General features: G+C 41.9%; 1 protein-coding gene across 3 annotated transcripts in view; it reads right to left on the reverse strand.

Annotated features, from left to right (window-relative positions):
• Nucleotides 1-689: 689 nt before the first annotated feature.
• LOC126294963 (uncharacterized) overlaps nucleotides 690-17021 on the reverse strand; it is a 64182-nt gene continuing 47850 nt past the window's right edge. The window contains exons 1-3 of one of the 3 annotated variants that reach the window (XM_049987191.1): nucleotides 15609-15729; nucleotides 2698-3257; nucleotides 690-1212 (exon numbers count right to left, since the gene is read on the reverse strand). In XM_049987191.1, coding sequence (XP_049843148.1) covers nucleotides 720-1212; nucleotides 2698-3248 — 1044 coding nt within the window. In that variant the 5' untranslated portion in view covers nucleotides 3249-3257; nucleotides 15609-15729 and the 3' untranslated portion in view covers nucleotides 690-719. Of the gene's footprint in view, nucleotides 1213-2697; nucleotides 3258-10437; nucleotides 10498-15608; nucleotides 15730-17021 lie in introns of those variants that run through there. The other 2 variants (XM_049987189.1, XM_049987190.1) reach the window with 2 other exon arrangements.

The raw sequence follows: 17021 nt of genomic DNA on the forward strand, positions 1-17021 counted from the left end.
GACATTGTCAGTAACCTGATGTAATTTTGGTACATTAGTGCCCAATCCTATGTGCTGAAGTTTGCAGCAACTCCATAGCTCATGAAGTGTTGGCAGAAGTACGGGTGCATATATTCTCACCACTAACCATCGGATTAATAGTCACAAATATGAACAGGTGCTCAGAATGAATGTGAAGTCATTTGACAATATCACACGCAACTCGTTCTGAACCTTACACAGATTGTTAAATGTGCTTTCCTTAGACCACCGAAGAATAGGGATGTCTGTGCCGACATGAAATTGCACACACAAATTTCAGGCTGTGTTAACAGAAGAACTGGATGCTTCTGGGAAGGGCATGTGGTGTAAGATTCTTGAAACTGGTTTACAAGATTACCACACCAGAAGCTCATTGAAACTGATGTGCATTTGGAACATAGTCAAGATTAAATGTTAACAATCGCTACTCTCGAGCAGTTTCAATAGAACTCTGCTCTCCTGTGCCAGTCAAACATTTGATCCACTGCCAGTAAACTAAGTGTAAAACACTACTGTTTGGGAATCTCAAGGCAGTTGACGGTAGGAGTTTAGGAAGTCTCACCTGCGGAAGGAATACCACTATGGGAAGAGACAAGTGGGAAGGAAGAGAAGGTAAATATTTGAATAATTCAATGACACATTTCACAGTAAACCAGACGTTTATTTTATTACTCAGAAAATAGTACCAAAGGTCCACCTTACACCGGACGAATCCCACTCAGAATATCTATTACTGGCCTCCTGTTGTACGCCTGGGCAAGTTCCAGAGGCGTCCTACCGTATCCGGCAGCAGATCGGTCGGCTCCCAGCCGCAACAACAGGTTGACCACGGCCGCTTCACCACACGCAGCGGCAACCTGCAGAGCCGTCTGCCCACTGCCGTCCCAGGCGTCTTTGTCTGCCCCATAGAACAGCAAGGTCATGGCGACACCCTGTCTGCCGTATCCCGCTGCTACGTGGAGGGGCATCTGCTGCCAGTTGTTTTCTGCACCGACATCAGCACCCGCCTCCAACAGCCAGTTTACGGCCAAGACGTCGCCGCCCTTCGCCGCCTTGTGAAGTGCCGTGTAGCCGTTCTCGCACCGGCAGTTTATGTCCACCCCCTGTGCCAGAACGTCTGCAAGTTCTGCCACATTTCCATGTTCGGCAGCTTCGTGCAGCCACTTCTTCAAGGCTTCCTCCTTTGCGGCACTGGAAAACAGAGAGAGATTACTTTCCACAGAAATTTACCGTCGCAGTAGATAGTTGCAAAATTATTAACTACACCAATTGAATGCTATAAGCCCACACGATCAGTGAGAAATGTGTACGAAGGTTTGTAAGTTTGCTCCAGGATGGGGAAGGAGATTTTGAAGTTACACAGAATTACTTGCCATTTTTTAGAACTCTGGGAAACGTCAGAGGATGGTGTACCAAACTAGACCTGACACAGGAAGCAGAAACCAGACAGATAAACAGATCTGACAACTACTGCTCTGGTACAAAGTGCTGCTCAGCCTTTTTTTGAGAAACTGGCACTAAATTTCACTAGCCTGTTGGCTACCACACAAGAAAGCCAGCCATCTGGCTTGTTACATTTACACTACCAACTACGGCAGCATGTCCTCGTACTGCTTATCGATCCAGCCCTTCACGCTATCCTTTCTTAGAACACTCGTTGCTGTGACATGATTAACCTTAGATAAAAAATTACACCTGTGGGAAGGTAGTATCAAGATTAAATAAATAGTTGTGATTTTTCTCTCAATACACTTGAGCATATCCCACTTGCATTACACCTGACTACATGATTTACAGACAAATATTTATTGCATTGTGGTCTATTAGGTAAACTATAGATGTCTCCAAATATACCACCACGATTATTGGTATAACATTTTTTTCCCTTCGAAACAAATGTGCATCATAACAAAAGAAGACATTTGTTAAATAAAAGCCCAGAACAAAGAAATGAATATCAAGATTGTCGGCTGCCGCCACCTCTAATTTTGCAATTACTGCTGCCCGATGACTAGCGACATCCAAAGGCATTCGACAGGATCGTGCAAATTTCCCGCTGTTTCGTGAGATTTGTTTGGCAATGCACAGTATTAGAGCAGCTTTTGAGAGATTTAAGTAAGAAGCACAGCAAGAAGTAAGCAAAAGATAAGCAGGAAGAAATATTTGGTGTATTCACTCACAGCACGCACTTCTCCCGGCAACACATAACCAATTAAGTGGTTTGTGTACAGCAGCAATTGTGGTAGATGGGAACATGTTATTCTGAAGCCTATCTTATATGGAACTTTTTTATATGAAAAATCCAGCCCTATAAACCTTTAGACAACTGCTCACCTGAGCTAATGTCACCCAAACTTTAATTCTAGCAGAGCTTACTAAATTTGTACAAAATGTTTTCTATGACAAATTTAACATTTTAAATCACAACATTCAGTTGAAACAGAAATGGAGAACAGAGCACATGCAAAATATACTTAGCATCCACAGCAGTCAGATTGAGAATATTACTCTGTATAAGGAAGTACAATTCTAAGTTTTTTGGGTCTAATTAACTAGGCAAGTATACATTTATGTCCCAAATCTGCACTAAATTTTCACCGCAATTGATTGTAAACTGCAACACTGCGTTCAAGAATACAGTAAAAGAATGAAGGTTCTATTAGAATATTAGCTAACCTGATTTCTGCTTCAACCAAATCCGAGATTTCAGTCATCAGTTGTGGGCAGCAGGCAACTCCCTCCCGCCAGCCCTCCGTTTTGCGGGCCTCCAGAGGGTCCTCGGAGATCACCTCAATGGCGGCATCGAGCAGACACGAGCAACAGTGCTGTAAGGCCAGCACCGCACACTCCGCCACATTCTCTGCAGACAAATCCTGCAGCAACCGGTCCTCGCAAGCCTCCTTCAGCAGAGGGAGGTCGTATTTGTCAGCAGCTGCCAGTAGCTCTGCCGCAGATTCTTTCCCCTCCGGGACCTCGTCCGTGTACATGTAGCGGACGAGCTGCTGCATAGTGGCAGCCTCTACGTCCGGTATCTGGACACGGCCACTGGCAGCTTCCTCCGTGTCGTGCCGCAGTAACATAGCTGCGAAGACCGGGCTCCTGGCGGAGAGTATTAACCTGTGCGCCTTTATTTCACCACCTCGGACACACAGCGTAACATCGGCACCTGTGCACGACGTCAGGAGCTCAGACATCGCGTCAACCAAACTGCCTCTGTTATCGGCCATATTTAGCACCTGAAATTGGGATGTAAAAACGACACATTAAAAGCTGCCAAGTTTCTGATACAGTAATTTAATAACTCGATAATGGCAAGTTTGTTTAGAACAAACACTTCAATGTCACCACTTTACCTTCAGCACCTATAAACAAATACAATTAAAGGCAGAAAGCAGGTCGCACAGGTCTCAGTGATATCCCAGTTAGAGAACAAGCTGTAGTATTGAGTAAAGTCCATTGCCACCACAAATAAAAAAATCCTCCAGCCTTACTTTAAAAAAGCAAAATGTTTACATTATACTCAATACTATAATACTCCAGGCTTTAGACACAAGCAGTTCAGATCATTCTTAAACAAGAAACAAAAGCAGTGATGCAACAATCTGACCGAGATAAAAGCTCTGCCAACATAATTAAAAATTCCATCACGGACCAGCGAACTAACAATTACTTCAACACAGCAGGAAGCATTGGTACCAATAATAAAATGGCAAATGCAGATGCATTAGTTTTACGTTTGACACAAGGCATGTAATACTGACATGTAATCTAAAAATTACATTAGGTAAACAGAGAATTTTAAGATAAGTGCAGCTGACTGCATGCACTATGTATTGTGACACCTATTCACAATGGTGACATGCAAACTAAATGTTACATTAACCTAGAGTCCGTATGTCAAGGATTTAATCAGAAATGATGCCGCCCCCGAAAGTTGGGAGTTAACAAAATCTTTGTCACAGTAATACATATGACGTGATATCTACAATGAACTGCACTCAACACAAACCTGTCAACATGACTGGTTTGTGACGGTTGAAGGGACCAGACTACAAAGGGCATTGGTCCCTTTTTGCACAACTATGAAACAAAAACAACAGAGATGACAAGGGATGACAGAACAAGAAAACAGACAAAGACCAAAAAGAGTGTGTTGTTGGCTGACCATGGAAACAAAAAAGGAAAAGCCAACCACTAAGAGACACACTAAAAAACCCTATCTAAAACCATAGGCCAAAGGCAAGAGTCAATACAAAAGAGAGAAACCCTCTGAGCAATAAAAAACCCCTGCACAAATAAAACTCAAAACTAAGCCTGCCATGAGAGCATCATTCGTTAGAAGTGCAGGGAGCACATCAGGCAGTGCAAATGTCTGCCTGTGCGCAGTTAAAAGTGTAGAGTCCAACAAAATATTTACCACTGTCAATGCTGAACCATAGCGACAGAGCTACAAACATGTGCAGCATGAAAGGCCAGTGGTCATTGGTGCCGGATCCGCAATGGAGGGACACCAGCCTCCACAGATAGGCTGTTTATAGGACTTTTTCAGAAAGCTCCAGTTGCAAGTGATACCGCAGTGAAGTATGGGGTCAAGCAACAGCAATGTGGAAGGCAGTGCCAACCATAAACCAGGCTCCCATAATCGAGATGGGACTAAGTCGACACCTGATACAGTCGTAGAGTGGTAGGCCGATCGGCACCCCAGCTGGTGTGATTCAAAGAGACGAAAAGTGCTAAGATGGCGCCACAACTTTTGCTTAAGCTGACAAATAAGGGACCATCAAAAAACAAGCCCAAAAACCAATGCATCTCCACCACGGCAAGAGGTTCGCCGTCAAGATAAAGCCTTGGTTTGGGGCGAACAGTGCGATGCCAGCAAAAACGCGTGACGCAGGTCCCAGTGGCCGAGAACGAAGCCGTGTGTGACAGCCCAGGACTCCACCTTCTGGATAGAACCCTCTAGCCACTGTTCATTAACTGGAATGCCAGTTGAGCTGTAGTACAGGCAAAAATCATCAGCGTACGAAGAAGCCGATACAGACGTTCACACATCTGCAGCTAGCCCATTGATACCAACTAAAATGAGGCAGACACTCAAGACAGAGCTTTCTGGGACCCGATTATCCTGGACTCTGGAAGAAACCAGCTTGCACACAGAAGGAACAAAGTGACAGAAATTTTGAATAAAAAATTGGGAGTGGGCTCCTAAGACCTAAGACCCCACCCACAAAGTGTGGTGAGGATGTGATGTTGCCACGTTATATGCCTTCTGCATGTAAAAGACCAACCAGATGCTGAGGCGTGCAAATGCCGTGCAGATGGCAGACCCTATGCAGACCAGGTTATCGGTGGCAGAGCGGTCCTTACTGAATATGCCTTGGGACAGAGCCAAAAGGCCCCAAGACTCAAGTAGCCAACTAAACCTGCGGCTCACTGTGGGTTCGAGCAACTTGCACGTAACGTTGGTGAGGCTAATGGGGCACTGAAATGTGTGGAGGCATCATTTAATAGAGAAAGGTCAAGCTGTGCCAATGCTTTCTCAGTGACAGTACCTCTGCCTGTTGCCACCAATCCAACCCACAAAGGGTTATTGGCATTAAAGTCTCCCCAATAACAGAAAAGGTGGCAGCAATTGGGCTATCAGCGCAGCCAGAAGACACACACACACCACCGGATACCCTCTCATAAGCTGCTGGATTCTTATCATAACCCAAATAGCCATGGAGGGCGGGGGTTCGCATCACCGGAAACCCAGTTTCCTAGAGAGCAATGCGGAAGAAAGGGTGAAGGCTGAGAAATTGCTGGAGCTCCGCAAGGTGGTGGAAAAAATTGCTGCAGTTCAACTGCAGGGTGACATTGTCCACGAAGTAAAAAGGCGTGAAGAGATCGAGGAGGTAGGTTACACTGCTGGATCACCTGCTGCCACCAACTGATTACCCGTACGATCGACTTCCACGGTGTGAGGGTCCTGCGAGATCTAGGTCCTCAGTAGATGCCAGTATCTCGGCAGAGCTTATACATTGAGGTGGGGTAGGCCCACCATGAGTTCCTTCATCCTAGAGGTCTTCTTCTTGGACATTTCTCACTGCTCCTTGGGTTTCACTGGCTCGGAGGGCTTCACTGATTCAGTCTCTGGGACTGAGGAGGATCGTGAAGCCCTACAGCCAGCTGCTTGTGAGCACTTACACCAATGGCGGGCATCACCCTTCACACTGGTGGAAATCTGGGAAGAGAGGAACCCAGGAGGGGACGACTCAGCAAGATGAGCCAAAGAAGTTTGATGCTTCTTCAGCTTAGAAGTGGGGATGGACATCCCCAATGGGTGGGGGATGTAGTTCCTGAAGTAGGTGGCGCAGGGGCAACAGAGCAAAGTGCCCTCAGGTCAAGAGGGCAGATGTAGTGTTACAGCTCTGGGTGACGACTCGAATTTGCTGAAATTGATGGGGCTACCACTGTTGTCATAGCGGTGGCATAAGACAATCACACAAGATGGAGTCACTCGTATTTCCTCAGCCTCAGTGTCGGTCAGTCAGTCCAGCGTCTTTTATTACATGATTTTCCGCTCTTTCTGTAAAAGCCTGCAGCCTGGTGAGCAAGGTGAATGATGCTCTCTGCTGTTGACACAGATGGGAGGCAGGGCACAAGGAGTATTGGGATGTGATGGGTGTTCGAAATCTTGACATGTGACACTGGAAGTACAGCAGGAAGACATACGGCTGAAGTTCCTGCCCTTAAAGCACCACATCAGGGGAGGTATATAGAGCTTGCCGTCACAGTGGTAGACCACCTCGACCTGCTCAGGCAATGTTTCACCCTCAATACCAAGATGAAGGCAGCGGTGGCAACCTGATTATCCCTCGGACCTCGACAAACGTGGCAGATGAAATTAACATCTCACCACTCTAAATTAGCGTGCAGCTCATCAGACTGCAAAAGAAGGTCCCTGTGGAACATAACCTGGTTCATATTAAGGTCCAGGGCATGATTGTGACTGAAACATCCCCAACTTGTCACCATGACTGGAAAGGGGGTGATTTTTTTTATTATCATAACTGAACAAAACATGCGAGATTGCTTTTGGTCGACCATTACGACAGGCAGGAATACTGCAGGGCTATTCTAAACCCCGGACCTGCAGGGGGACAAACATGTCAAGAAGCTCTGTTAAAATTCATTCATTCGAATTTAGTTGGTGTACTGGGAATAGCGTTAAGCATGAAGTGAAAAGAAGGTGCCATATTTAGTGCATTAATAGCACTATGATTAGCTTGTCTTATTACTGTACACTGAGATAACAGTCATGGTATAGCAATGTGCACATATACTGATGGTGGTAGTATCAGGTACACAAGGAATAAAGGAGGCAGAGCTGTCATTTGGAGTCAGGTGAAAAAGGTTTCTGAAGTGATTATGGCCACATGACGAATTTAACTTTCCACGCAGAATGGTAGTTGCAGGTAGATTCAATATCGGAAAGCATTACACAGTTCATTATTCCGAGACCAACAATGTCTAGAGTCCGCCGAGAATACCAAATTCCAACTGTTACATCTCGCCACAGGCAACACTGCTGCAGCATTGGCAAAGGGTTGCTAGTGGTAACAGGCCAGCAACAATGTGTGAAATAACCACAGAAGCCAATGTGGGAAATACAATGAATGTATCTGTTAGGAAAGTGAGGTGAAAGACTATGGAAAGAGACTACCCATGCGAGTGCCTCTGCTAACAGTACATCACTTCCAGTGCCCGTCCTAGCCTCGTGATCGTATCGTTTGGACCATCGATGATGGGAAAAACGACATCAAGGTCACACGAGTCCCAATTTGAGACGGCGGAGTTCTGGTGTAGCACCGAGCCTACGAAGCCACAGTTGTCAATAAGGCACTGTGCAACCTGGTGTTGGCTCAATAATGGTGGGGGCGATGTTTGCATTACATGGAACTGATCACTTACTGGGAAAGGTTATTTTCGGCTACCTTAAGACCATTTGCAGCCACTCAAGGACAATGGTCCTGAACAATGATTTTTATGAATGAATGTGCCATGTCACAGGGACACAACTGTTACCAATTGTTGGAAGAACGTTGCAGATAAATCGCGTTAATTATGTGGCCACCTAGACTGCCCAATGTGAATCCCATGTAGCATTTAAGGGATCTTATAGGGAGGTCAGTTTGAGCACAAAATGATGCACAAGGAATATTTTCACAATTATTGAGAGCAATAGAGGCAGCACAGCTCAATATTTCTACAGGGGACTTCCAACAAATTGTTTAGTCCACACCACATTCAGTTGCTGCACTGTGCTTAGCAAAGGTGCAAAACAATATTACGAGGTATCCCATGACTTGTTGCCTCGGTGTATGCTCTCACTATTGTTGTCACCTCCGAATGATTTCCATTTTGGTAAGATATACGGAACACACACACACACACACACACACACACACACACACACACACACACACACACACACACACGAATTCCACTTATGTTACAAATATACTGCACAATTAATACACGTCAGTTTTATAACATGTTAGACAAGTCCCTGTAGAATAATTTGATTCCTGTCAAACATACACAGCACATCAGAAAAACTATGAGGGATTTGGGATGTCTACAAAACACCACCACTAACTGGTGCTGGAGAGGGGAATTCTCTATCTCGCCTGATACACGAGCTAATTGGCAATAAAATTTAACATCCATGTCTGCAAATCTTTAATAACACAACCCAGAATAGAATGAAATTTTTAAAGTTACAGGTAACTAACTGTCAGGTATCATTACATATCCCAATATTACAAAAGCAACAACTAATATGTTCAAGAGAACCACACCCGACCAGTGAGTGCATCACTTGTTCTGGGTAAGTTAATAGATACATCCTTCATGAAATCCTCCCCACTCCACTAAGAGTGTCTTTCTGCCGTCCATGTAACCTTGTTAACCTCTGGGTTCATCCCTATGAAATCCCCGAACTATCCTCCCTACCCTCTGGCTCCTACCCCTGTAACTGTCCCCAGTGTAAAACCTGTCCCGTGCACCCTCCCACCACCACCTACTCCTGTCATTTAACCTGGAAGGTCATTACCAACTGATATGCCTACACTGTGAAGCCTTCTATGTGGGAATGACCAGCAACAAATTGTCGATTTGCATGAACGGACACAGGCAGACAGTATTTGTTAGTAATGAGGATCACCCTATGGCTAAACATGCCACAGTGCACGGCCAGAACATCTTGGCACAGTGTTACACCATCCAGATTATCTGTATACTTCCCACAGACACCAACCCATCAGAACTCCGGAGATGAGAACTTTCCCTTCAATATATTCTCCCTTCCCATTACCCTCCACGCCGAAACCTTGAAATGAGCCCTTACCCTCTTTCCTGATGAAGCAAACTTGGGTTGCGAAAACTTGAACGTCTATCAACATATCAACACTTCCGTTTGTTAAGTTACAATGTAATTATGTATAATCTCCAAAGATGCTGTAAATTACTAAATAAAAGTGTTGGTATATTAATAAAAACACACACACAGAAAAAGAAACAAACACACACACACACACACCCACAAACACACACACACACACACACACACACACACACCCACAAACACACACACACACACACACACACACACACACACACACACACACACACACACACACACACACACACACACACACAAACTTTTGCAACCCAAGGTTGCGTCATCAGGACAGAGTGAAGGAGAGGGAAAGACTGAAGGATGTGGGTTTTTGGGTTTTAAGGGAGAGGGTAAAGTAGTCATTCCAATTCCAGGAACGGAAAGACTTGCCTTAGGGGGAAAAAAGGGAGGTAAACACTCACGCCTCAGCACAGGCCCACACCCACATATCCATCAGTACATATACGTATTGTCTGTATGTTGCCTGTAGGGTAACTGACATTTTTAATTCGTACTCTGAAATATTGTTATGTAGCACTTTGAACAGGTTTACATCTACACAGCACTGAAGAAAGCTAATAGTACTGAATACAAAATTCTTGAAGAAAAAGTTTGTGTGGCTTACACCACAATAATGGACAAATTTCATGACTATTTCAAATTGCATAAAAAAATAACATGGTGGTCTGTGAGGCTAAGGAACTGTACAACTTGCAGTTTATATTCTACTGTAGTAATAAATATGAAGCCATGCGGGGAGTTAAAACAATAACACACAATATGCTGCCAGTCTACAATTTAGCATAGAATGGCATTCTAAAAATTTAAGACAAACACAAATTAAGAAAACTTCAGGACTAGAGGAAGTACTACGCAAGTGCCTCGTGATCAAATACCACATCACAGAAGGCAGATTTATACAATTATGCTACAGCTGTCATATTTGAAACAATATTTAGTTAACAACTACTGACCATATTTGCCTCCTTAGTCAGCTTCAAGTCAATGTTTACCATGTTCATATGTATATAGCATTACGAGATCTTACAGTGCCATAAAAGGAACAAGACTTCAGAGACTACTCCAGCAACATTGGAATTTCATAAACCATATTAAAATGCTTTATTCCACTCTAAATACACGTATGTATGTCCAGATGCACTCTGAAGTCCCTAATATTCAGCTTTTCAAGTGGTTTTCACGATACATATTTTCTTGGAGGTCCAGTAGTGTATTCTCATGTTTGATTCTTTAGTATGGTATAATGTCACTCATCCCAGAAAATAAAAATTTCCACTTGAAATTGAACAAGGTTTAAAGTAGCCAATAGTGTGGAACGAAAGACTTCATTTTGAATAAACTAAACGCCTCAAAAAAGAAAAAGTAGAGGCAAATTTACTTATAAAACAGACAAATAGCTTCTTTAAGACATTAATGGTTGATTGCTAATATTGTGGATAATATAAAATCGGAAAATTGACACTACTAACTTATTTTGGTCTTTCATGGTTATGAGAATGTATATTAATTCACTTTATTGCTCCCAGCCACAGAAATCTGTTTTGATTTCGTTTGACGTGGGACCTGTAAACGAAGAGACCAGCAACATTATGAAGACACAAAACATATACACAGGTCACGTGGGGAAGGACCTCCCCCACTACAGCACTCCGCACACACGCAAGCAACTGGCTACCTGCTGCTAGTGTTCATACAGCAAACAGCCACACTCCAAGGAGCCAGAAGCAGGAGGAAGGCACTGCTCATACTCTAATCCAGCTCTGTGTATGTGCACGAGTCCATAACTCAACAGAAGAATGAGACTAGAGCAAAAAAAGAAAAATAAAACAAGTAACGTTAACCTCTGTTGACATACGAGCTGTATCCCGAACTTGAGCTGATCTTCATAGGGTAACTGCAGTACGGTATCAAATTAGTCGCTTTGCAACTTTCTACCTTTGCTAGCACTAGTATCCTACGTAGGTCAACTGGAGTACGGGATACAAATTTTACAGTTGTTGCTCTTTTCACCTCTGCTACTGCTAGCAACCTATTCTTCAGCTGATACTAGTACCAGCAGAAGTGAAAATATAAACAGATGTAAAATCTGTATGCCAGGTTGCTAATGCTAGTAAATACATAAACCTATGTAAGTAACATTGGCAAACTGTACCTCAGTTAAAAACCGCGAAGGCAAAAAAAAGCAATATACATAAAATCTGTATCCCACACTTCAACTGACCTAAACAGCTAAGCTGAAATAAGTGGTATGAATTTTTTTCCACCATTGATACCAATAGTATCGGATGAAAATCATCATAGTGGTACTAGTGACAGTGAAAAAACCTAAAACAAAAAAATTTTATACCATATTTCAGTTTATTTAGGCCAACTAAAGAATAAGATACTAGCATTGGCGAAAAAACTTGTACTGTGAAATTCATATTCCATATTTCAGTTGATGCACCCTACCCTAAGTCTTCCATATGGATAGGAATACATGAAATCCAAACCTACAAACAAAACCAAAAAAATAAAAACTGCTCAATGAAAAACAATCTTCCGAAAAGTCTCATACGCACTAAGAATGAAAATGTGTACTGAAAGAATTGGACTGAACAGATGATTTAATACAAGCGACAAAAATGTTACACAATGTCCCACTCTATCTTTAAAAACATTCATTTATTTCAATTTACAATGATGCTATGCCACAAAAGATAACCAATTTATTACCTACAGCTCGATAATAAAAGCATTATTGGTTGTGAGTAAATACGATACACTGCTTCACGTGTAGGCTCCAGAATACAATCTGCAAATAACCAGCAGAACTCGCAGCGGGCTATAGTGTGATATTGCCACTGCTGCCCCCCCCCCCCCCCCCCCCGCCACACACACACACTCAATGAAATATTCACACTAGTAGATGGCCTGCAGACACTGGAAGGTTTCACATAGATTACATAATGGCAAGGCAGATCTAGGAACCAAGTTCTAAATTTGATGACATTTCCAGGGGCAGATGTGGACTGACCACTATTATTTGTACAGAAAAATTTAAGAAACTCCAAAAAGTCAGAAATTTAAGGTCAATGAGGCCTGGATTAACTGAAAGAACAAGAGGTTTTAGAGGGGATATTTTAGAAGAGCAATTCCACCCATCTGCTTTGACCCATTACGTCATGAACCTGGCAGAAATATCTATTCGAAGAGTAGAAATGTGGCGCCTATGATGCCACTACATACACACGGCAACAAACACGAAAATACATATAAATAAGAATTACATTTACCCAAATGTACAATCAAACTAAGGGGACAACCACAGGAAATGGGGTTTTAGGGTGAGGGAAATCTAACTATAACAGTAAAAAGAACACCATGATCCCAAAAGACAAAATGATAAACAAAAAGAAAAAAATTACTACACTCCACTACAATAAGAATGGGCAGGAATCAGACACTTCCTTTGATCTAGTCAGGTGAAGATACCAAAACATCAATTCCTACAACTAAAACAATGAAAATTGGAATCCGGACACTTCCCTTGACCAATATACGTCAACCACAAATGACGATACCGAAACACCAACACCTACAATTACAAAAATGGGAATCAGTCATTTCAAATGACTCATAGGTCAACCGTAACTGTTGATATAAAAAATCAGCGCCTAGAACTACGAGAAAAATACAAAACCTCAAAGAAACAAACATCGCTACATAAATTAAAACATTAATACACCATAAATACAGAAAACACCAACTCTAGAAGAATAAACAAACCATTTACTTGCCACTAGCAAATTCCCACACTAAACTGGATCGGCAAGTCCACCCCCCCACATATACACACATATAATCAACGCCTTACCACAGTACAAACAAACCAATAACACCTAATGAAAACAACAACACAGACACACACCATGAATCAACAATACGGCATCTACACACACAACAAACTCCAGCACCGAGCCATAATTAAGTCACACACCGTAACACCCTTATGTCACGTGTCTTCCATTAACTCGTATAGTGTTTCAGAGGGCATTAGGGAACAATTGACAAGGATGGGGAAAGAAATACAGTAGAAGAATGGGTAACAGAGACGAAATAGTGAAGGTACAACTACTAGGGCTAGTAGAAATCCTTGGGTTACAGAAGAGATAATGAATTTATTTGATGAAAAGAGAAAATTCAAAAATGCAGTAAATGAATCAGGCAAAATTGAATACAAACACCTCAAAATGAGATCAGCAGGAAGTGCAAAACAGCTAAGAAGGGATGGCTACAGGCATGATAGATACTGCCTAATGGAAGAAAGATCTTTGCGGAAAAGAGAATCAAGTATGAATATCCAGAGCTCAGGTGGGAACCCAGTTCTAAGCACAGACAAAAGCAGAAAGGCGGGAGGAGTATACAGAAGGTCTATACAAGGGAGATGTACTTGAGGGTAATATTATGGAAATGGTAGAAGTCGTAGGTGAAGATGAAAAGAGAGATTATGTACTGCATGAAGAATCTGACAGCACTGAAAAACCTAAGCTGAAACAATGCTACTCAACATGTACAGTAACCATAGAGCAGTAATAACAGTTAAGGTCATGAAAGTGAGTGAGACAGGGGATGGGAGTGAAGGGGGATGGGAGGGGTGTAGCATGTTCCCAATATATCTGTATATACTGAGCATTGAGTAAAGGATACAAAAAAAAAATTTCGAGTATTAACTAAAACCTAAGGAGAAGGAATAGAAACTGAGGTCAGCTGATGACTAATTCCATTACCGAAGGACTTGGACGAGCAGTCGAACTGGAAGCACAGTGTCTTGGAAAGAGAATATAAGATAAACAAAAAGGAAAGGAAAGCAAAACGAGGATAATGGAATTAGTGAATTAAACCGGGTGATGCTGAGGGAAATAGATTAGGAAATGAGACACAAAGCAGTAAAGGAGTTTGGCTATTTTGGGAGCAAAATAACTGATGGTCGAAGCAGAGGATATAAAATGTAGACTATCGCAAGTAAAGCATTTCTGAAGAGAAATTTATTAACATCGAATACAGGTTAACCGCCAGTAAGTCTTCTCTGGAAGTCTTTGTATGGATTGTAGCCATGTATAGAAGTGAAAGACGATTAACAGTTTAAGCAAGAAGAGAATAGAAGCTTTCAAAATGTGGCGCTATAGAAGAACGCTGGAGATTAGAGGGGTAGATAACATAACTGATCAACTACTGAACAGAACTACAACAGAGCAGTTGGTAGGACACGTTCTGCGGCATCAAGGGATCACAAATTTAGTATCGGAGGGAAGCGCAGAGGATACAAATCGTACAGAGACCGAGGCATGAATACAGTAAGCAGATTCAGAAACAGATAGGTTGCATTAGTTAGACGGAACGGTTTGCACAGGAGAGAGAATCATCGAGAGTTGCATCAAACCGGTCTTGTGTGTGCTAACAGACTACTCTGCGGCATAGCCTATTTAAAACATTTTATTCAAAAAAACGTAAGTGACAAAATCAGGAAACTCACAGTAAATACTGGACAAGACACCAACTATTTTTATGCACATAATGTACGTACAACTAAAACTACGAGAAATGCAGGGGGTCCATTACCTAAAATTAGCAACTACTGTCCATGTTTAAGAAATCAAAACATTAAAACCTATATATTAGTGCAATGCCTTAAGCAAGCACATTGCAGCTAACTTCACTCTTTTACGCTTATTAATCTTAACGAAAAACCGCCGTATTCACACCATCAACCTCATTCCTGGACACGAAACAATTTGGCTGCAAAATATGTTCAACAGTAACTTTCCTCACTCACAATGTTACCGATGGCGAGAAAATATTCTTACTTGCTACAATGGTCAATACAATAACTTCGATTCAAAAAAAATTGCACATGAACTAACAATGTTTACCAAGGCCTACTATCAGAATGCACAGCACCCTTTAAGCTTACATCACATCGACAGCTATTACCACGTGGAACCAAGGGGGCAAGCATACTGTTTCATGAACACCATATTTTTGCGGCGAACGAATCTACAATGTATTACAAGCAGACCACTGAAACAGTTTATCGCGTCACAGACAAAAAGTTAATAACGCAACTAAAACGGTTAGAACTTACCAGTTACAGTGATTGAAGAAATACAGGCAGCGAAACACGAACGGCAAACAGAAACTACTCTTCGGCTACTCAAATCGACGACCGCAAAACAAATGAATACGAGAGACGAGAAATGACCAGAGTGTCTGCTACAACGCGAATTGCTACCAACTTATTTCCTATGTGGTCGAACTAATACATATATCTTTGGTTTTTTTGTTTTAAGACCACCTGATAATTTTCAAATAAGAGTGTTGGATGCATTATACAAGTTTAAAGGCAGACTCAATCAGGCAGGTGTTATATATGTGTTCTGACAGCATGTACCAGGTTATATTATAACAAGACTGAAATACAATATATATCCAGAATGTGGCAAATGTATAATTACGGAAAACAGAATTACACGTAACATGCACATAAAAAGTTGTTAAATATTTTCAGTTACAATGTAATCTCTAAAATTTAGTCTAATTTCAAATACTTGCTCATTTTACAGACATATCTAATTTTTTAATAACTTATTTAAGTCTTTTGACTGTTTCACGTGGTACACTCATCGTTGGTTTTAATTTTGGCTGTCTCGTGTAATAATTTCTTGTGTTATGCTCATGTATGTCTTTATTATAGGAGCCATAATATCCCGATATCCAATTTATACACTGAAACGTATTTTTCTTGCTGCAATCTGTATCTAACTATACTCCAGTCATTTTTGCCTTTTACATTAAGGAACAATACAGTTTTGCTTATATATACGATACTGGTTGATCGGTAAATGATACAACCCACAGTTTTTACATTAAGAAATTACTTCGTATTTCCGGCCGAAATCTGCGTTTCCTGTCATTTGATCAACTGAGTGAAGTGATAGTTCCTCTAACCTATGACGACAGGTCAGAAAATACGGGTTTTGCCAGGAAAATTAATTTGTTGGTGTGGCTATTATCCACAACAAATATATAAATATTTGTATTAGAGATTGAAATTTCTTTTTGTTGTGCAATCTATATTTATTTGTGTTCCAGGTGCATTTTATATTAATACCTACAGTAAGTAAATTGTCGACGTACACTGATGATACAAAAATGCAGCACCCCAAGGACAAAATCTTTTTAATGATAAGTTACGGTGATGATAGATAAACTCCAGTGGAAGACTCTGCAGGAGAGACACTCAGTAGCTCGGTACGGGCTTTTGTTAAAGTTTCGAGAACATACCTTCACCAAAGAGTCAAGCAGTATATTGCTCCCTCCTACGTATGTCTCGCGAAGAGACCATGAGGATAAAATCAGAGAGATTAGAGCCCACACAGAAGCATTCCAACAATCCTTCTTTCCACGTACAATACAAGACTGGAATAGAAGGGAGAACCGATAGAGATACTCAGGGTACTCTCCGCCACACACCGTCAGGTGGCTTGCGGAGTATGGA

The sequence above is a fragment of the Schistocerca gregaria genome, chromosome 11, assembly GCF_023897955.1.
Source record: "Schistocerca gregaria isolate iqSchGreg1 chromosome 11, iqSchGreg1.2, whole genome shotgun sequence".
NCBI lineage: Eukaryota > Metazoa > Arthropoda > Insecta > Orthoptera > Acrididae > Schistocerca > Schistocerca gregaria.